We start from the raw sequence: 22,281 nt of genomic DNA, 5'->3' as shown, positions 1-22,281 counted from the left end.
ATTACCACATATTTACAGAATACATATTTAATAAAACCATGTTTTTAAATGAATACTAGGTTGCCAAAATCCAAATTCAATTTTTTTTTTTTGTAAGTATACCTGTTAATTATTATGTAATTTATTTAATTTTCTATGATTAGGTAACTATGTTATCATAAACAAACCGTGAATTCGTTGTGTATGTAAATAATTCTTTATAAATATTGGAAAAATAATAGTCCAAGAAAAAAATTGTAATATGAATATTTAGCAACTCACAATTATTACTCAATTCTACTCTAAATTAAAAGAAAACTACAATATGTAAAAATTTGATATAAGAACTTTATTTTTCAAATAAATTTCATGTACAATACAAAAATGGTTTTATTTAATTGATCTTCCAATTCCATTGCTTCTGAATTAAGAATAATGTAACCTCCAAAGATCTACAGCGATATCTTTTGACTGATGTTTATGGAATTTATACATGGATTGCAAATTGTATCTAAGTTCCGCCACTACACTGCCTTTAACACCCCATTCTTTGATTTTCTTATGAATGTGTAACCTGAAATTTTTTTTGAAAATTTTAAAAATGTATTAGTCATTTCATAATGGCACAGTTTGATAAATAGGCTAGGATATTAATTAAATTGCCTGATTAAGTTAGCTATAATATAAACTGTTTTAAGCTGTAAGCCCTAAACTATGCTGCACAATTCTGAAATAATAAATAAATCAAAATTTTCTCCCATACCTCGTTGTAGATTTATGCATGGAATAGACACTATCGCTACTAAGATCCAACCCCATTTTGAGGAACTTCATATCTATTCCTGCATTGTTCTTTGTGCCAAAGGGTGGATTCATTAATACTGTGTCAAAGTAGTTTTTCCATCTGAAACAAATTTATACATATCTATATAAAATAAATTATTTTCAATTTACAATTTAAGTAACCCTTGTGACTCCGCTCCTGTTAGTCTTAGCTTGATGATATATAGCCTTCCTCGATAAATGAGCACCGAAAATCTAACACCGAAAGAGTTTTTCAAAGCGGACCAGTTCCTGAGATTAGATTTTACAAAAAGACAAAATACTATTTCTCCTTGAAAACAATAGGCTAATTATTTAAAAATTTAATTTTAAGTTATCATTCAAGTGACTTCTATAAATGTACCTGTACATATCAGGGTTGAGAAAATCACACTGAAGTATATCAACATTGTCTACTTCCATATCTTCAACATTTTCAGAAAGCACATCTAAAGCATCATCATCAATGTCCACAGATAAGACAGCCCCTGCACCAAGCATTGAGGCTCCTATAGATAGCATCCCTGGTCCACAACCAGCATCCAATATTAGTTTATTTTCTAGAGCTTCAAATTGAGTCTGAAAACATGCATGCAATAAATTATAAGTGAATACTTTCATTGATAAATGAACTAACTATTTTTGTAAATTGTAAAATTATTTGAGTTCCACTTTATCTATTAAATAGTTACCTGAATTGTATACAGAGCCACTGCAGCAATATGTGCCGGAGTTTCATATTGTTCAAATTCAACTTTAGGCTTAGAAAACCCTGATAACGACATCAAATGTCCCTCCAACGTCTTTAATTTCATAGTGGCTGACATGGTTACTTGTTATCAAATCTGGGCAACACTGGTAATATTTGATTGCCAAAAGAGGAATCCTGAGACACAAAATATCCACAGGATGTTGCGTTTGCGTGTTGTAAAGCTGCCCTGTGGCTTGTATTTACTATGTTAGCCTCTGGTAATTGAGGAAAGCCCTATAAAGAAAAATAGTCATGAATATTAGTTAAATTAAATTATATTAATTTATTATCTCATCACAAATGAACAATCATTACATACCTACATTGATAATCTATATATCTTATCATTAACATTTGTGAGAGACTGGAGCCCGCAATAAGTATAAATACTTTTGTTACGGGTCACCAGGACCCCAAGCATTATCAATCACATCTATGTATAATCATCATCTTGTGTATGTGTGTTTGCATAAATTATCTACTAATAGTATTACACAAAATAGGGATCATACTTACAGCAGTTGCCGATAGTGGTGGTATTGAACACATAGGCAACTGGCTTACGGGATTCGGTTGTGTTAGAGATATTGTGGTGGCAGTGAGTGGAGCTACAGCACCTTGCTTCAATAGCATCTGCTTTTTCAATTGTAGTTCCTCCAAAATTTTTCTATTTGTCAACTCTGTAGCATATAGATACATAAATTAATGACAATTTAATTCAGTTAAAAATATTCCATTTATTAAAATATTAATTCTCGAATTCAATTGTAACCTCTTTGTGCATTTGGCTGAGGAAACGCCATCTAATTATTGGCTTAGTAAGATATGTCAATTACAAGAATTAATTATGTTCTTGAAGTAAAATTGCTTGATTTAATGTAAAATAATCATAAATTGTAAAAATATTGAATTTTGTAGTTATTGTTTACTAAATCGAAATTTGACATTGACAGTTGGCGTCTTGGCTTGACGTAACGAGTGCGACCGAGAGTGCGACCATGCCAATGACCCGGGCGTTTCATTAAACGCACGGAGTCGTAGAGTGAAGTACTACTTACGCTAAATATAATAACAGATTCAAAGTTAATATAGAATTATAAAGAATATTATAAATAACTATTTTAATTATATTCTTTTGTGATTGGTGTACATAGTTACATAAAAAAAATATAGGTCTACCTTTTTTTTTTTTATAGTGGGGAAATCTTCCAAAGATACCCACGGCCCCCGGGGAAGGAGCCGTGGGTTATGTCGGATTCTTACCGACTAAAACCCCACTGTGTTCCGTCGAGCCGCTTTAATGATGGGGCCGCGGGTATTTGTTAGAATTCTTCCGCCTACCTGCCGAATCGATAACTTCCTTCTTTTTTTGAAGTCGGTTAAAAAGAGGTATGTTTTGTTGTAGTTGTTTTTTCTCTTAAGATTACAAGATTTATAAATAAATAAACAGACTTTTTAATTTATTTGTGTACTTTTTCTTGGTTTTAAAATGATATATGTAGTTACTTATCCCAGTAAATTAAATTTTGAAAATTAAAAGAAATCAGGAAGTGTTTTTATTTTTTATTAAAGACCTTAAAGCTTAAAATGAGCTATAATTCTTTCATTTACAATACCACAAAATTCTCCATAGATTTTGAGACATATATTTGATGCAATATGAAGTATCCCTAGACTTTGTTTATGTGTGTATAGTAGTAGCCCCAACCATATTTTTAGGGTTTCAAAACACAAAAGGAAGAACAGAAAGAACCCTTATAGGATCAATTAGTTGTCCGTCTGTCAAGACCCTTTATCTCAGGAACACATGCTGTTAGCTTGTAAGCTGGTATCATGCATAAATTCATATCGACTGCGGTCCCTTGAAGCAGTGAAAAAATTAAACTACTAGCTTAATTGGGTTTTCATTCCTTGCGACATGCGAATTTCGCAAAAACGATTGATTGTGTTGGTTTAGTTTGATTTTTTCACATCTCCAAAATTAAGACGGTAGACTTTAGTATTCAGTATTAATTTCAGCTTGATACCGTCACGCGTACCTGATAACTCTTTGTTTCTTTATGGCAGACGGACGCACAACAAAGTGATCCTTTAAGGGTTTCCTTTTTTCCTTCTGAGGTGCGAAGACCGGGATATGACTGGGTATAGTTGCTTGTTACACAATACACATTATTTTTGTTGCCCCACCCTGAGCCCATGGCTAGCTAGCCCACGATTCAGAGCATCGTTTTTTTATGAGTATCGTGAAGGTGCTGTATACAAATATACAGGTTTAATAATACTTAATATTGTTTAATCAACCAATAGTTACATACATTCGGAATTACCTAACTCGTCTTTATACTTATGTCAACATATTTTTTTAGGAACAACCTAAAAAAACTGGACTCCTTTCTGTAAATTGAAACGACAAAAAATAAAACAATACAATTTATGCTAATTAATTAGAAACTAACGAGGTAATTATGAATCATGTCGCAACATTTCCATTAAAATGCAGTTTCTTCATTCAATTGTACCAAATAATATATCATAGCAGAGTATACAAACAAACAGGAGCCAGGATGTTGAAATAAAAAGCAGTAGTATATAAAAGCATTTATTTTAAAACAATGTAGGTAATATACTTTCTGATTCTTGGCAAAACAGTCTCACATAAGCAAGTCAACATTTGGCCTCTCTTAAGAATAAACATAAATCTATAAATATGCGCTGCCATAACTCGCAAATTATGAACAGTAAAATATCAGATAAATAACGATATAAAACGTTGTAATTGATTTGTCTACATTGTAATCAACATTGCATCGTTATTGAGCAATCTTAACATTGAATCATAGTTGTAAATAACTCTAAAAAAAAGAATAAACATTACTAGAATTGACTCACAATATTAGCAATATATAAAAAAATCCATCTACCGTATTTCAATAATATTTTCGTCACATGCAGACATTACAGTCCACAATGGGTTTGTGATTATCATATCGATAAAATTTGAGAATAAATGCACAACAAAAATAGAATTCAAGTCGCCTTTGTCTTTTAGAATTACAAAAATATTTATGTAACAATTTAGAAATAATTATAACAGTTTTCTTATAAACAATTTGGAATAATATTGCACGAGCTCAAAGCTAAATCAGTATGTGCATCTTTAAAAATACTATAAATATACCAACAAACCAACACAAGTCATCATTACTCCCCGACTCTGACTCCAATCTCACATAACATGTCTTTGGACGACTGGCGCGTCGACGTCAACCCTAACCTTATGAAAACCCTCTCGCATCCCATGTGATATACATTATTATCACACTCATATAAAAATCACTTACAAAGACTTTCCTAGCTACTTTTACAAACCCTGTGATGGTGCCGACCTACACAATACACATACCATCGCACGATGTAATCGCTCCAAGTTTTACATTGTCTTAGACAATCATTACAAATATATTTACAAAATTTTAACAATTAAATCACCTACGATAACATCGAAATTAATTTCCTAATAATTTTTGGAAGATAAATTTATATAATTTTTTAAAAATTTCCTAGGACTTATCGATTAAAACGTATCATCTAAACTAGTATTGCGGAGCGATTACATCGTGTGAAACCATATCACATACAAAGTGTTGATTTGTTTCGAATAATTAATATTTTCACAGCACAGGAACAAACGCATTCTGGACTAAATAAAATCTGAAAAATGATAACAACATTTTTTTAAGACTAGCACATAATTTTGGCACAACACAGCGCCCGCGCGGGCGCAGTGGCTTCGTCGTTGATCTTATATACAGTTCACAGATTTATTGCTCAGTGAGATATATGAGATATATCTATTCTATATAATAATAGACTTTATAACAAGGGTTTCACAAACATACTCTATCAAAATGTTTTAGAAATCCCGTCGTATTTTACAATTTACAAAGCGTATGAAAGCAATAGCGTTTTCAATAATATTTTGTGCCCAATGTGTCACGTTCGATGTATCGTCGCTAATTTATTCATGAAACCCTACACAGTGATTGATCATATCCCTCACTGTCGTCGCGGACAGCTGCCGTCACTATCGTAAAATGCAAAATAAAGTATATAATAATAATTTGAGTAAAAAAAATGATTATAAATAATTAAAAACTTATTTGAGTAAATAAATTCTCTTGTTCCATTGCTCATTCAGTGCTTCGATAGCGGAGTGTAAAAATAAGTGCAGCAAACGAGCGGTACGTAAATAATTACCCTGTGGTTGAGGTTCGAGTGTGTCTGAGCGGCGGATTCGTGTCGCGTTTATTTTTACACCCCGCCGCATTGAGTATTATACCGCAACAACATTCTTATATCCGAACAGTACATACCTAACACTTTCCCTGTATAAATATATTAATATAGTCTTGTAAAAGAAACGATTGAAACCTCATAGGTCGATGGCCCTGCGCGAGAGCATTAGGATACAATATTGCTACGAGTTAACTTATCATTTGGCACTAAATTAACATATTGCATCTCGAGCATTCGTCGCAAGTATTTAGGTTTACGTTCGATTCGACGACGATTTAATAAATTACAAATTACAATAAACATACGCTCACGTGTATTTCTTAACGACATAAACTTCATCGGGTCGATATTGTAGATAAATGTGAACATTGGAAATAAAAACATCGGAACACTCGCATCTTTGAGCAAATCTTTCGAGCCACTCCCTCGTCGCCGACAGAGGGTCGGGCCGGTTTGGCTGAACACAAATAATAACATACTCGAAAAATAACAATAGACAAGACGTTCGGCAAGTAAAAATTTGGCAAAATTGAGCATTTAGACTTTGAATTGGCATCGTAAAGTATTACATTTCAATAAGAATCACTACGTAGCGTTGAGTGACATCTAGAATATTCTAATTGTGGTAACTGTAACTTATACATACGTGCCCGCGCTCCGCCGAGCGGCGCCGAGTGCGGGCGCTAGTGCGTGCAAACCGTGCACTGTGATAACGGAAACAGACCAAATATGTGCTCAACGACTAGTGTTAGAATATGCATTAATAACGTCATTATCATTAGTAGTAATAGACTAAATATAATTTTACAATTGGTTTATAACAAATTGACTAATATAACTTTCTTATCGCAATAGATAAAGCTTAATATTTTTATTTATTCTAAATAGAAAGTAACGTTTAATAAGAAGCTATAATGTACTAAATAAGAGATCATAATCGTAGTGGCTTTCATAGGCAACTAATTTGGTTTAGCGTTGTATTTTATTTACAATTTTTTATTATTTGTTCACTGATTTACAACAAATCGAACATACGTCATTTAGCCAAGGACCTTTACCTTAACTTTTAAATATATATAGTAGTTATTATTGAACTTCTCCTGCACATATTAAGTCTGTTTCTGATATGGAGAGATATGTATGAATTAGAGTAAAAATTTTGTAAAATAAAATGATATGACGCTTGATTATGTGTTACATAATTATTATGAGGATTAGATCATTGTTCAAAAGAACTATATAAATGATCATGGACTTTAAGAGAATTCAGTTATTTACTAACTACTCTTTATATAACAACTTGGTTAAAATAGTATTTTAAAAATTAAAAAATTCATTCTCTTCTTTAAATTATAGTTAATAGTTATTGCTTATTTGATATGATAAATACATTCCTGTGCAGATGTGCAGAATGCCGTCCCCCACCAAATTGACAATTCTTATACAATACATTCGGCCGCTTTTGTCGCATATATAGCATACAATAAAAAAACTCGAAGTTCTCATGAACAGGAAATAAATATTAAGAGTAAAATGTTTACAAAAGAACATGATTTATAGCTTAGACAAGACTTAGGAATTGCAACTAAAACCGCCAAATGTACTTCCAACCTATTCGAATAGTGTGGTGAATGCCAATTTTCTATATTCCACCTTCCAAATATAATCTTTGCATATAACGAAAACGACCGATAAACCGAAAATATAAAATTGACTAATAATATAAGATAACAAGCATGCTAAGAAAAAGAAAACAAACGAACGGCACTGAGTCAGTGCAACGAGTTCGCCCTATGCAAAGACATATGTGAGCGTGGAATGCACGCATTTACGAGTAAATTACGTAATAACTCTTAAATTTATTTAAAAATATGACTCCATTATAAAACCATCGCGATCACAGCTCTCCGAAAACTTTACAATATCCACACCTGACTCATTCCAAAATAAATTCATCTTTACATTATACACCTAATAAAAAAAGAAATGACTATAATATATCTCTATGTTAGTTCTAAAAATTATGCCATTTCGATATATTTACTTGCGATTGCAACGGTCCCTCGTACAGCACTCAAATGCCTCATATACAAACTTTTACGTAAACAACGAAAATGACTACACTTCATAAAATAAGGGAAGCGAACGAACGACTAATATAGACGAAAGGAATTTAGAAACAAGCGGCAGTGTTTCGCGAAATTTCGTGCAAATAGAACCTAACTACGAAAAAATTTCTTAGGAACCTGATAAATTATTGCTAGAGCTTCGAGCGCGACTCCCGCCGGCCGAAGGCGCGACCGGACAGACCTTATCGGTAGCCAATAGAAAAATATCACCTAAACGTTACACACGCGCCCGTACGCCGGGACGCGACATTTTTGGTTAAGGTGCGGCCGCACTGCGGGCGGGAGGCGCGGGCGGCCGGGGCGGGGAGATGTGCTGTGTGCGCATCAGTGCGTGATGTCGTCGTCGGCGGCCCCCCCGCCCCCCGCCGCGCCCGCGCCCGTCCCCCCGCCCCCGCCTCCACCCGTCCCCCCTCCCCCGCCAGCGCCCGCTGTGCCGCTGCCGCCCGCACCTGATCCGCCCCCTTTGGACGTCTCGCTGGAAATATAACAAACACCACTGAATAAATATTAATGTTCTGCTATCAAAACTGTTGGCAATTAATTTGGGTATACTTAAACGTAAGTTTAAGCATAAAAGTTAACGGATAACATTATAAAATCATGTTAAGAAAAGGGCGCACGAGAAGCGCATAATATGTATCATTACCGAATAAACAAATGCATCGGACCCACTATATGTCATAGATTTCACGCTTCATAATGCTCAATCACATGTTTATAAGGAATTACAAGTGCTCGTGTGCCCTCCTCTTACTTGTCCATGCTACTAGCATTGTGTTTGTGTAGGTGTTATTCCTGAATACGAGAGTTATGTAGAATGGAGTGTGGACTCACAAGGTGGAGTAAGCAGCGCGCGAGGCGGGCGGCGGGAGCGCGGGCGGGTCGTCGCACGGAGCCCGCCCCGCCGCGCTCAGCAGGTAGTTGCTCGACTCGCTGAAACAGTTCGACAACCTGCTTCAAATTGTATTACTGCCTCGAGTGCGCCGACTGTACCGGCGGCTTTGTTTATTGGTATTCGTATATCCCTATTTGCGACATGTATCTGAGAGTTAAGACTTAATACTGACATGGTGCAAGAGCAACGAGTGATTGATAAAGAAGGAGTGCAGAAGAAAATAGAACCAGTGGATGATATTACCTCAGAATGTTCGATTTGAAACTGGCTGTTTCAGAAGTCTTATGTAATATTCAAGATAGATAAGACATACAGTGTAGATAGACAGAATTCAAGTTTCCCTGAGCATTTTCTTTTTAATGAAATCCGAAAGATTTGACCATTTTGATTTAGGTTGTTTACGTGTTCATTACTTTTATGGTGGATCAATCCATGCATAGGGTAGATGTGCATTGCTTTGCATCTACTAGTCTTTTTAATATAGATACTAGAGGGTAATTGATTTAAGAAGAAGAACTTAAAAGTATTTTGTATCGAAGCCCCTGCATAAGAAGACACGAACAAAAACTAGTTTCTCCACTAAAGATATCCGTGCCCTCGCAACAGTAATCAGTAATGTCGTAAGCCGTCCCATATCGTCACGACCTCGGCAATGATCGCGAATAAACCCCATTGCAACATGGCCACGATAACACCACTCTGTACCTTACTGATGTTCACTACATTCTTTTCTATTTTATCAACGCTATTCCTGACGTCATATTTATATAGCACTTATTCATTTTGTTGATATTAAATTTAAAGCACTATCAAAACATAATTAACAAAGTACCTATTGTGTCATTAAATAAAGGTAGATTCCAATTGAAAAATTAAGCACGTTTCTAAATTATTACGGATATTTTCCGGAAACGAAAAGAGCAAATATATTGTCTTTAAATAATTTAAATCCAAAATGATTGTATAAACTGTTTGAAATGTTTCTAGCTAGCAATGACATGACAACTAAGAATTGAACAGGCTATCTTGAGGTAAGAATTTTCGCTTATCATTTAACAATGGGTGCAAAATACAGTTTATATAATTATCTATTTCAGATTAAAAAAAAAACATTTGGAACTCAATAAATAATATTGCCATGTCACCAAATCGCAATCTTCTGAACCATTATCAACACAGTTCAAGCTACTTAGACTGTTTGTATGTCGTAACGACAGACCCCATTAATTTGAATAATATCCGTGAACTAGTTTCCATGATGAATGGGTGTTCGATAAGAGTTAACACTGAATGTTTACGTTATAGGCGCGGCTCCGTTCAGACACCATGTGTTATAGAGTTTTGGTCGTGAGTCATGAGATAATCGAGTGTAAGCAAAGGTCGCGATAAGGCGGACCACCAAAATCGATTTCGTCATGGTGTTATCAATTCCATTATTACTACAATTAGCTCATATTTACGCAGTTATCTATTCTAAATTACAGTTTTTTTGTTTTTTGTACACTGTTTACTATATAAATATTTGTATACTCTCGCACTTGTTTGTGAACAATGAGCTTTTTTATTTTATATTTGCTTCTGAGGAAGATAATAATATGTATACTTAACATAAAACTAGGACATCGGACGTTCTTTATATATTATAGTTTTCACAAAATGGTGAACCAATGCATGTTTCGTGTCATTCCATTTAATTTTAATTTAAGTCATCAATATATTTACGAAAGATCGCATTTATGAATATTAATTTGATATGAATATTGAAATCTATAGAAGTTATTTAAAGTGTCACGTTTCTATTGCATCATTTCGATCGAAGGTATAATAGATATAAATCTGCCACCGAAAATCGAAAATAGTACATACAACATATGATTTCATTGATAAGCACTTTTCAAACTTTACGATAATACGGTGATAAATAAAAAACATCTCCATTCAAGATATATTGTGGTTGGTTCACATAAGTTTAGTTTATTTCTGGTATACCAGTTTGGTATTTTAAATACTTAACTGCCTTATTTTATTGACTCAGTTTTCTATGAAGAGGCAATTGCACCGTTTGTTGCGTGAGAGGAGGGCAAACGAGACTACCTAATTTCAATGACTTAGCTAATTTAACACATGATAAAAATAATAGGATTAAAATAATCAGATATAAAAATTGATACTTTGCTTCCGGGAATCGTACCTACAATTGACAATTATTATTAATAAACCAGTTGAAATCTTTAATATCATACAAGCTAATCTCTCGACTCTTACCGTGCATTTACATCAAACAAGCAAATGCTCATTCTAACCACACTATGTTAAATTCTTTCAGTGTAAACAGGCGTAGAGCATTCTTTCGTTGTTCTTAGTAGTTAAAAGATCACGAAAGAATGCTCTCGCTCTAGCTCTGTGTTCGTTTGATGTAAATTTACCGTCATACGTAACCATTCAAGCACCCACGTATAGGTGAGATGTATACCTGGCGGTGCGCATCCTGAGCGCGGCGCAGTTCTCCTTGCACTTGTAGGCGAGCACTTGCTTGATGCGGGACACCTCGACGTCGGGGAAGTGGCGGCTCACGTACGAGATGAGCGCGTGCACGCGGCGGCGGTCCAGCGGCGGCTTGGTGGGGCGCGCCTCCTGCCCCGCGCGCGACCAGCGCTGGCCCGTCACCGAGCACGTGGCCAGCTCGATCGGCGAGAACAGCGCCGCCGCCAGCCCGCGCGTCACCTTGCGGTAGTCGCCCCACTTCACGCCGCGCAGCAGGTCCTCGCGGATCTCCACGCCCTCGCCGAGCTTTATCTGCGCAACGGAAATACGAACAACTTAAGGTGCTTTTCCACCAATAATGTGAAGAGTAGCGAGGAATGTGTTTGTAACCGATTATATCGCTTCATTTAGTTGAAGCGTTTCGCGTTTCAATTGGTTATTTACCAACACATTCGTCGCACATTATTGGTGGAAACTGGAAAAGAACCCTTAATGCGGAGTCGAGCACGCTTCGTCGCGAATTAGGCTCCGGCCAGCATTGTTCTTATGCTACTATTTCGCAGCGTGAAATAGAAGCATATGAATGTTGCGCTGCTTTGTTAAGTGCGACGAGTGGAGGAGGTGGATGCCCATTTCCTTTTCTCACTCTTCCTAGTCCATTTCTCTACCCATTGTCAATCCTGTCCGTTAATCCTTACAAACGATAAACACATTTTTAGAGAAAATATGATCGTGAGCGTGGGCGACCATTGACCATCAAGCGAATCACCAGCTAGGTTACTCGCTCATAGATAAAAAACGCACCCTCAAACCGCCAGTCATCATTCGACACTTTTTGCGCTCCATCGTCAGAGATAACCCTTGATAATTTTTAGAAGTATTATGCGATAAGGTAGCCCGTTCATCGGGTGGGTATGAATTACGCTGTACTAAACGTTATCTGTTACTATTGTCGAAAAGGCTCAAATTGTAATAACCGGATAATAATACAAACAAGTTCATCCTAATATGATCTTTGGTACATGTAAAGCTGTGGTTTCATTAAAAATAAATTGTGAATTAGTTATTATAGCCATTAAAAATATCCAGTCTAATCCAGTATATGTATTGATGGCTGGGTACAAAGGTTAGGAACTTAGTCAGAATCTGTCTCTTATCATCAATTTCAGGCAGTTCAAAGCCTATCGTATATTTTTACTTTTTAGTATCAATAAAAAAATATATCTTACAGAACCAAATGTTGTTTTAAAATGTTTAGAAGTACTTTATTTCTACTATCATAATTAGATTACTTAATACAAAACAATGTTCCCTTCATTAAGATCGCGAGCATTATTGAGCATATGTTTTTTATTACATATTCTCAATGCTCATGCTTGAGCGTATTTGAATTAAATTAGTTACAACTTTTGAAAATCTTCTAATAATAACGCAAAAAACATAATATATTAACACGTGTTGATGACACTGCGATTAGTAAGTACCTATGCGAAGAGGAAAAATTAAGTAGCTAACAATAACTTTGAAAAGTTTATTTTATACTATTTTGGAGTCGAAAAGCTATTTGCAATTACATATTTTGACAGTTAAGATTACCAATTATAACAGGGAGATTTAGAAAATTCTTTAAGAAAAATTTCCATTTCGATTTAGTCTTAATTGCTTATCGATTTTGTACGGATCATAAGTTGTTATAACGAAAAAAACATAATTATCACGACTTAATCAATAGGTATAAACGTATTGGAAATCTAAACAATATCTGCTTTATGACAAAACATATCAAAATGCTCCATTTTGTGTCAAAAGGTCGTTTGGACACAATCTGTTTAATTGAACAAAGCAAATACATAACTCCGATCATAGTCCTCCATACTTTGCCATCGTATAACTAATGTTATTAGGTTGTTAACTTGCTTATCGAAATTTCAAAAGCTATTTGTACAAATAGAATCAAATAGTTAATAAGCTATCTCTTTCGAAGGTATAGATGTCTCACAAATGTTTCAAGAGGGATACACCAAAATTCTACACCGCAAACTAGAGAAGGCATGTTAGGGCTAAATGGGAACCACCGATTACAGTTGGTATAAAAAAAGTGTTGTCTGTTGATTGACGCTCTTCCTATATCTATATTAGAAATAGGAAGTGTAATCTTGAAGATATCTCTTAATCTAATTCAGAATATCAACTTTACATGTAAATTTATTTCCAGTAATATTTTCTAAATCGACTTGCCAGGGATGTATTAACAAAAAAAATGTATGCGTGTACTAGAGTACACACGTAAGAAGTGAAACTTCTTTATGACCTTAAAAATGTCACGAGTATGGCGTAACGCAAAAATGTCACGCGTACGGCGTAACGCAAAAATGTCACGCGTACGGCGTAACGCAAAAATGTTACACTAAATTTTTGTCCAACCCCGATAAAGAAGTTTCACTTCAATTATAAATTACTTCTCTATTCTGGAAGAAAATTTAAAAGTAAATTTCTCGCACTCTAATTAGTGGTGTAATAAAACGATAGAAAAAAATGCAATGCAACATAAATGAATATCTTACAAGTCTCGGCGCGGGCGCACGTTCATTCTCCCTCTTGAGCACGAAGGGCAGAGCGCGGCGATGCTGTTCCAGCCACACCGCGTCCGGCACGGGCCGATTCCTCCGTCCGTCCCATCGGCCTGCAACTGGACATTATTCGATTCCTACATTTTTTCAATTCAATTTCGAACAAGTCTTTCCATTTATTCGAAATTTGCACATACCCCCTTTTTGTCAAATATGTCTATAGTATCTAATCCAAAACTGGTAATAAAATTACGATCTAATTTTATTATCTCCCTCACAAAATAGATGAATTTAATTTAGTAATTAATTATTAGATATAATACTATTACTTAGTATTAATTGTAATTGTTACAAGGAAATGCATTCATGTCAACGAAACCAACTTACCATTCCATTATTATGACATTGCTAAGAAAATCAACAAAAGTTCTGCTATAAGTAGGTATATTTGGTAATAAATATCTGAATAATCATGAATCATTATATAAATAGTCATACTCAATTTGTAAATTAGAATTAAATAATAATATTTTTAGAAGCAAAGACAAGTTTATATCTGCAATATTTTATTTGTTGTATCTCGTAAAAAATTACAATGATTTATATACATATTTAAAAATGTTTGCACAAAGCAATTGCACAGACGATTGCGATTATATTACGATATAATATAATAAGAACAATTGATTTATGATGATTAAAATAAAAATGATTTAAATGTGATCTTCCTTAAGACCATAATAATAATATAATATAGAAAAACTCGGAATTGACACTTCGTGGCGATATGGAAACTATTTTAGCGTCGAGGAAAACGAAATTTATCATAAATTTATCTGATATCTGCATATAGTAACAATTAATCACTGCGATCTATTATAAAAATATATGTCTTGGTCAAGTGAAAAACTTAATAAGTAGGTAATAAGATAGGTAGTCAACAAAACATCACGTCGTTAATAAGCAACAGTCTGTCTATATTAATATAGAATAGAATTATCATAATAAAGTATTATTGCCTTAGATATGAAATATAATAATAATTATTGTATGTATGTGGTGTAAAAGCGTGCCACTGATTAATTATTATTTATTAATACAATTTATACTTAACACGAAATTAAACGACATCTATACGAAAGTAGCATGTCATCGATTTAAGCATTAATATTTAATTACTTTATGAGAATAATTTTGTTTAAATTTACATCCATATAGATCGTAATCGTAATGATAGAGTTTATAGGAAATGTCTATTTATTTATTAATTTTAACACGAGATATTCATTTTATTTTTCACTGACGAGAAATCGCTCTTGAACTTAGGAATACAATATATATAAATTACTAATTATTTTATGATTAAATCGATTGATAAGCATTTTATATCCTAAGCGCAAATTTAAAACATTTAAACTTGGCAATTCACACTAAAATAAGTATAATATAAATGCAAAATAAAATTTAGAGATCATGGGAACTAAAGAATGAGATCTCAATTAGACTCACTATACGAATACTTTTTTACAAAGATAAACTAATATTGTAATTCACAACCCTAATCATATCATCGACATCGTTCCCTTTTTAAAGATGCTTAAAGATGTTTTTTAAATGACTAGATGCGTTTTTCCATGGCAATCATAATATATCAAAGTCTAAAAATCAAAATATTTTTAATAATAGACTAAATTCATAAAAATATTAGCAAATACATGATTAGTAAAATTTAATTTCTTAGATCTACTGAAGAAGCACAAAGTGCCCTGAGATTGGATGTTTTATGGCAACTTTAAAAATCGATTTATGACACGTGACGATTAAAATGTAAAAGTAAACACTGATCAATTGTCAGTTGAATAATAACCGTAACGTGCGAGATTTGTACAAACTATAACCGGGAGCCGTCCAATCACTCAACAATATAACATCTGTGTAAAGATAAAACTATTGTGTATAAAAATATCACTTTTGTTATTGTTGTCCATCACGGGTTTATGTAACTTGTATATTCGACACATAAAACGGATACGGTCGACCCTCCCCAACGCATTAATCACAGTAGAAAAAAATTATATCTATACTAAGAAAAATACATATTATATTCGCTTAACGTCGATGGAGAGGGTCGAGCGAGAGGATAACGTGTATAATGTAAGTATTTATATACAATATGTAACCTGTAAATAATCTATGATAAAAATCAGCACCGGTTGCAACAAATGTATTAACAATCAGTCTATTGTCAGAAAGGAAGGTACTCGACTCCTTTTAACGAGGCCCCTCGCAACATAACTATTAATCTTACATAATATAACAGACAACATGATTCAGCACTATACTTAAAGCCGAACGACGTTACGTGGGGAGTCCACTACTTATGGTATATCACGGTACATACGGCTATCACTAACATTGCCAGAGTATAAGCAGAGGGGCGTCGTTAAAGGGTTATTAACTGGCACTTGGTATACTATTGAAAGGCACCCAATAAGCGGAGGTGTGACGGCAGATAGGCCCCCGGCGACACTCTGATCACAGACTAGATATACCTACAGACAGTCTTCGTTATTCCACATTAAGCCACATCTTCACAATATTACCCAACGAACTGATACGCTGACAGCCCCGCAACGCTTTAACTACTATGAACTATATACTTATTGCTTTTTTTAACTGCCCTTTGACAAATTTTTCTTAAACCGTATAAGAAAATAATGGAAGAGATTTGTATAGGAAAATTGTAACCAACGTGAAAAGTCTAACTCTAGCTAAAGTTATTTTATTTATAGAGGACAAGGTTCAAAGAGAATACATTCTAATTTAAATTCTAAATTTGATGGTATTTGATAATGCTACAAAAATATCCATTTCTCATTTATTATTCACAATCATTTGAAAAAAAATCTTTCGTAGCAAAGATGTTCTGTATTTCAGAACAAATGCACAAATAATAAGGTAAGGTAAATTGAATTACCTTTGTTAAATGTACTTACTAGATTTCTCTAAACTACTCGTAAATAGTAAATATTTAATATGAGGATTATTACATAGAAAGTATGACGAGATATTTTTTTTAATAGAAGCAGTGAAATGCATAAAGCGAAAATATAATAAATAGATGCGCATTATAAATATTATTATTTATATGAATTTTTTACTCATAGAATACCTTAAGAGATTAAATTATAGAAAGCGTAAGTTTCCACAAAATAAAATGAATGAAAAGAATCGTTATCGGGCAATCGCATACGCAAAACGTGGTCGAGTACGGGCGGGCGGCGAGCGCACGGGCGACAAGCGAGTACGGGGCTGTCGAGCGGGGAGAGAGCGCGTGAACGGAGCGTGTAAGGTCAGCGGTGCGCGGGCCGCAGGGCAGGCAGCGGCGGCGGCTTGAGGCGCGCCGGGTGCTGCGCCAGCGTGTGGCGGCGCAGGTACAGCGGCGTCTTGAAGCAGCGGCCGCAGGTGGCGCACACCACCGGCTGCGCCTCGTGAATGAGCCGCACGTGCTGCCGCAGGTTGGACGCGTTGGAGTAGCGGCGGCCGCACTGCGCGCACCGCACGCCCGCGCCCGCGCCGGCTGCCAACAACACCACGTTCGCACTGCGCCCCCCGGACTGCGCCGCCCGCGCCGCCCGCCCCGCCCCGCCCGCCGCCCGCGCTCCCCGACCGCTCGCTAATAGGATCTCGCTACTGCCTTGCCCTGCACTTTTGTTCCTTAGGATGTTCTTAGAAATTCTGATCAGAAAATACGGAACGGCGCCCGAAGGCGCCCCTCAACCCGCGTAGATATGTACCTATTATCTGTACAGAATACTGATCGAACCGATATGGACGCGTTACGCGGCTGGCGCTTCATAATACCGATAATATAAGATGGCATCGATGCCGATACTAGGTGCCTCTCGGCAGTCAGAATTTTTCGATCTAGAATTTCTGACAGATGGCGTCGGCCTCGAACAGATAATCTCTCGCTATTATTTAAATATGAAAATTTAGATATACGACTACATGGACAATAATCGATAAGGTGAAATACCAAGAAATTTAAACTGCGACGATCCGCGTGACGCTTTCATAGATCGTGGTCGCCACCACGATAATATGATAATTGTAATGAAATATATGATAACGAATGCGAATGTATTATTTTCAATGGCTTCATTGCGATCGCCCTAGAAGAATAGCGCGTGCGTTCGTCGGCGATAAATTTCCAACAAAACGAAGAAATTAAAGCGAGTATGAGAATCCTATTAGCGTAGATGGCGTCGGAGCCAGCACGTGTGGAGTGCGTCGGAGGGCACAGTGGAGGCGGCAGCGCGGCGGGCGCGGGCGGCGCGGGGCGGGCGGCGAGGGGGCGGGGGGCGAGGTCGCCCTGACACCCGCGCGCCTAGCACCTTTCTTAGACACCTTTATAGATAGTTTCTAAACGAAATCGCGCGCTCTCTTCTACGCCGTTTATCAGTGATAAGAGGTTAGCCGGGGGCGCGGCTGTCCGAGACGACTTGTGCGTGTGAAAAGAGTGAACATTATAATCGAAATATATTCACCTTCGGCGTTCTCGTTCAGCTCCGCGTTCATCCCCGTCATGAGATCCATACTACCTGCAAGAGGAAAATCGTTCATATTGTTTTCTTTCAATACCGAATACGCGCCTACTCGGTACACACTCACCTTGAAGAGTGGCGAAGGGATTTGCGAGAGTATTGTTTTCGCTATAATATAATTGCTGAAAGCCCGATCGCTCTTCGTCACTAGCTTCCTGTTCTAGGACTTCCATTTTTGGTTCCAATAAATCCGTCGCGCTAAAGTCTTGACACTTGCTTTCTTTCTCCGCATCGCCGGGGTCCATAAGAATATCATTTTCTTCATTATTCACATCTGTCGCTTCGAGATCAGTTTTTACCCGCAAAGAAGGGTAGTTACAAGTTTGGCTATAGTCATCATTATTAGGCCTCGTTTGACTAGAACTTTGAAAGGGAGCATCTTCGCTGAGATTATTTCTGGGCACTTCAGGAGAATTCCTTGCAGAAGGGCGATTGGCGCTCTTTTCTTGGTCATCGGCAGAGGTCGATTCCACATTTTGGCTTGCGGCTTTGGAGGAGGAGGTAGAATGTGACGGCTTGGCGCTGAGCAAATTACGTAATTGAGAAGGGGGAGACTTTCGATTTGCTTTCTGGAAGGAAAAATATATTTTATTAAAACAACAACCTAATAATTATTTGATTTTCGGATTGCCTTCAGGGTGTACCGCAAATCTTACTTTGTCGTTGTGTTGCGAGCAGTCAGTGAGGCCGCGAATTTGTAAAGCGTCGGCAGTCCGCAAGAATGCGCTGAGTTGTGCCTGGGCAATATTTACTTGTCCCACATACATAAACTGGAGTAGCGCGCGTACATGGGATACTTCGCAATCGCGCATAAATATTATCGGATGAGGACATGGATTATTCTGTAATGAAAATATATGTTTTATCGTCTGCATATCTTGAACAAAGTGGAAATAAAATAATTTATAAGCCAAAGTTGAAACTTATTTACGTTTCTGTATCTCCTTTTCTATACATATATCTTATCATTTGGCAGAGTTATTATCAGTTCTATTTAATTTTAGATCAATATGTAATTTTTTAATTACTTTGGATAAAAAAAAACTTGTATCTTGGACATAGCTGTTAATATATCTTTACCACAAAATAAAAGAATGAATATAAAATATTCACAATTTTGATAAATAATAGTAACAGTCTCAAGAAATCTAGGTTTTTTTATGAAAAATCTATGTTTGTCTGGATCTATAAATACAGGATTGCGGGGAAAGTTTACCAATTCCTGTTTGAAGGCATAATTTAGATCACTTCTGATGGATTTAACCCTACCAACACCATATCGAAAATCTAACCATTTTTAAGATTTTCGACTTGGTTTTTTTTTAAGTCTTTGTAAAAAGACTTTGTATAAAAAACAGCCATCAGTTATTAGCTAAGATATTTTGAAATGTGTTAGTCATAATTATTATATTTATACATTTAGAATAAGATGATGATAAATTAAGTCGTTGTAGATGGCTAAAAGTTAAACCTAAAAATTTAATTAATTACTATTATATTATATTCAATAAAAAAAATATTGTTTTTTAAATACCTAAATGTAAGGAAAAATATGAAATAGTTGTAAATTAGAGGAAAATTTGTGGATGAGTGAATAAAATAATGAGGGTTATTCATAGTATGGCTATTGCATGTTAATATTTTCCCTATTATAATTCTAATTAGAACATAGCCAATTTTTGTTTTAATAAAGTCTGTGAATTAATAAGTTGATTAAAAAAAAAATTGTATTACTATGAGCATTAAAATTTGGTAATGTTTACAAAAGATACATTTTATTAATATCAATTAATCCCTATATTATGACCTTGGATAATCCCTATATAATATATCTTGGATAACTTTATGCTTACCTGTTATGTTTCTAAGTTTAATCAAAAAATATTTCTATAAACATTTCATGATTCTTGATTACCAGTTCATGGTTTATAATCCAAAAACTTATAAAGGGAAACATTTATCAATGCAAGTGATATTGCTCAGTATAAACAAAAATATACAAAATTTGATTTGGTTTACAATTGAATAACAGGTCATTGACAGTCAATATTTGTGGGCAGTGTACATTATTATAAATTTCAATAACAAAGTATAACTCAATATACCATTAATTATTTCATTGAGTTTATAAAAAAAACATGTGCCGTTATCATTTGTGTAAACTTAGGTAATGTTTATTAAAGTTTTTATAGAATTATCTTTGAAGTATAGTTTTATCTTATACTATATGTTTCATTTTGTTGTGAACTATACTTGACCATTTATATTAGTGATTCAATTTATCTATAATATTATTACAATACTATACTTATGTGGAGAATTGGCAATACTTGACATTTACAATTTCCAAACTGTTTTACATATTGTCTAATTTGGTAATTAAAAACGAAAATATACCTATTCTAATTAATGTTTATTTATGTACATAACTTCATATTCATTGTTTAAAAATGTTGCTGGTATTCACCCTTACTACAATCCAATTTGATTTTATATCTTTGATCAATTAAAACTAATAATAAAAAAGCTTTCAATATCTGATTCTTAATTAAAATATTAATGAGTGTTAAAAATTTATAAGCTCATTAAAATGTGCTTTTGTTTTTACAAGCACCATTTTCTCTTACTTTCCAATGCAATAAATTTTATGATCACACATTCATTTATTGAACACAACCTAACAATGATAAAATAATTGATTAAATGAGGTTCTAATAGCCATTTTGAATAGAATATATTATTTACCTAATGACATGTTTAAAAATCTAAGAAATTATTAAACACTACAATTTTCGAAATTTTTGAATTATAGACATGCTGGATTAGAATTTTTCATTAATTTGTAGCATGATTGTAAAGAATTCGTGAGCCATTTCCAATTAAAATGATTTGGTAGACTCAATGGTAATGAATTAATTAGAAATTGTGAAACAGAATTCTAAAGTAGGTACAAATAAATGAAATCACGAATACTTAACCGGAACGCGAGACATGGCATTTGTAAGTAGATCAAGTGTTTTATACATAACAACTTTCACTAGAGTCATTGTAATGGTGACACATCAAAGTGTGGGGAGTGAAAGATAGACTTACTTTAAATAATTCCTTGAAATAAGGACTACACGCCGACAAAACCACTTTATGAGCCTCCAGCCTGTGTCCCTCGCATGCCAGGGTGACATCCACGAAATCCTCATCATCGCGCAGTGCCTCGAATTGAGATGTTATATTCGCTTGAAAATTGTTCCATCTCAAACAGAATTGCTGGTCGCCACCCAGTTCTGTACCTTCCATTACTTATAGACATAACTCGATATCCCTGATCATTTAATTGCTTGATAAGAAAAGTTAATTATTGAAAATAAATATATCACAGTAACTTGCAATTTCAGTCGCCGTCTGTCCGAAAATCTTGAAAGAAAACAATCAATAAAATCTCGTACCAATATAAGAAAAATAAAACTTTTTTAATTTGTCATTCATTCGCTGATGGGTACATTCACTTTGACGTTCCAAACCACGTAATAACTTACTTTCGAATCGTGTCAACTCTTTTTAGGTCTATCTAGACAAATTAAAAAATTAAATCACAGTAATTTTATGGTAAATTATTTCATAAATTATTATTAATAATTAGGATGATCAGAAAACACACTAAGCTAATACACAGAAAGATATAAGAACGTACATCCACCAACCCTATCAGTCATGTATGTACTGATTACCAACTTGAAAACAAAACAACGTA

At 34.9% G+C, this 22,281-nt stretch overlaps 3 protein-coding genes across 7 annotated transcripts; all 3 read right to left on the bottom strand.

Annotated features, from left to right (window-relative positions):
- Window positions 1-307: 307 nt before the first annotated feature.
- Mettl5 (Methyltransferase like 5) lies at window positions 308-1,628 on the bottom strand. The gene is made up of 4 exons (XM_090105225.1): window positions 1,494-1,628; window positions 1,166-1,380; window positions 743-883; window positions 308-553 (listed from the first exon to the last, which is right to left on the bottom strand). Exons 1-4 carry the CDS (start codon window positions 1,626-1,628, stop codon window positions 406-408), a joined length of 639 nt encoding a protein of 212 aa, XP_089961351.1. The 3' UTR covers window positions 308-405.
- Window positions 1,629-1,630: 2 nt separating this feature from the next.
- LOC149906051 (SOSS complex subunit C homolog B) lies at window positions 1,631-2,523 on the bottom strand. The gene is made up of 3 exons (XM_090105227.1): window positions 2,325-2,523; window positions 2,069-2,232; window positions 1,631-1,786 (listed from the first exon to the last, which is right to left on the bottom strand). The coding sequence occupies exons 1-3, from the start codon at window positions 2,353-2,355 to the stop codon at window positions 1,631-1,633; spliced, it is 351 nt and encodes a 116-aa protein (XP_089961353.1). The 5' UTR covers window positions 2,356-2,523.
- Window positions 2,524-4,138: 1,615 nt separating this feature from the next.
- Window positions 4,139-22,243, bottom strand: LOC149906050 (uncharacterized). Of its 5 annotated transcripts, none has more exons than XM_090105833.1 (8): window positions 21,627-22,243; window positions 19,190-19,375; window positions 18,601-19,102; window positions 18,477-18,530; window positions 13,921-14,045; window positions 11,346-11,668; window positions 8,812-8,928; window positions 4,139-8,452 (listed from the first exon to the last, which is right to left on the bottom strand). In XM_090105833.1, the coding sequence occupies exons 1-8, from the start codon at window positions 21,825-21,827 to the stop codon at window positions 8,302-8,304; spliced, it is 1,659 nt and encodes a 552-aa protein (XP_089961959.1). In that variant the 5' UTR covers window positions 21,828-22,243; the 3' UTR covers window positions 4,139-8,301. The 5 variants fall into 5 exon arrangements, with proteins under 5 accessions (XP_089961959.1, XP_089961961.1, XP_089961960.1 ...); XM_090105835.1 differs by having other exon boundaries at window positions 8,812-8,910; XM_090105834.1 differs by having other exon boundaries at window positions 13,921-14,039.
- Window positions 22,244-22,281: the final 38 nt, after the last annotated feature.

The sequence above is a fragment of the Colias eurytheme genome, chromosome 9 (assembly GCF_061535395.1).
Source record: "Colias eurytheme isolate Ceu_HAF_F1 chromosome 9, ilColEury1 Martin Lab GWU primary, whole genome shotgun sequence".
NCBI lineage: Eukaryota > Metazoa > Arthropoda > Insecta > Lepidoptera > Pieridae > Colias > Colias eurytheme.
The sequence above is the reverse complement of the archived record's forward strand: the minus strand, read 5'-3'. Positions and strand labels throughout refer to the sequence as shown.

Excerpts from the sequence above, each read along its gene's own strand:
- Mettl5 (XM_090105225.1), bottom strand. The coding sequence starts at position 1,628 with ATGTCAGCCACTATGAAATTAAAGACGTTGGAGGGACATTTGATGTCG. Across the intron at positions 1,381-1,493 it reads TGGCTCTGTATACAATTCAG|ACTCAATTTGAAGCTCTAGA; the intron begins GTAACTATTTAA and ends GCATGTTTTCAG. Across the intron at positions 554-742 it reads ATGCATAAATCTACAACGAG|GTTACACATTCATAAGAAAA; the intron begins GTATGGGAGAAA and ends AAAAAATTTCAG.
- LOC149906051 (XM_090105227.1), bottom strand. The coding sequence starts at position 2,355 with ATGGCGTTTCCTCAGCCAAATGCACAAAGAG. Across the intron at positions 2,233-2,324 it reads TCAGCCAAATGCACAAAGAG|AGTTGACAAATAGAAAAATT; the intron begins GTTACAATTGAA and ends TATATGCTACAG. Across the intron at positions 1,787-2,068 it reads CACCACTATCGGCAACTGCT|GGCTTTCCTCAATTACCAGA; the intron begins GTAAGTATGATC and ends TTTTCTTTATAG.
- LOC149906050 (XM_090105833.1), bottom strand. The coding sequence starts at position 21,827 with ATGGAAGGTACAGAACTGGGTGGCGACCAGCAATTCTGTTTGAGATGG. Across the intron at positions 19,376-21,626 it reads ATTTCAAGGAATTATTTAAA|AATAATCCATGTCCTCATCC; the intron begins GTAAGTCTATCT and ends TTTTCATTACAG. Across the intron at positions 8,929-11,345 it reads CTCAGGATGCGCACCGCCAG|GTTGTCGAACTGTTTCAGCG; the intron begins GTATACATCTCA and ends AATTTGAAGCAG.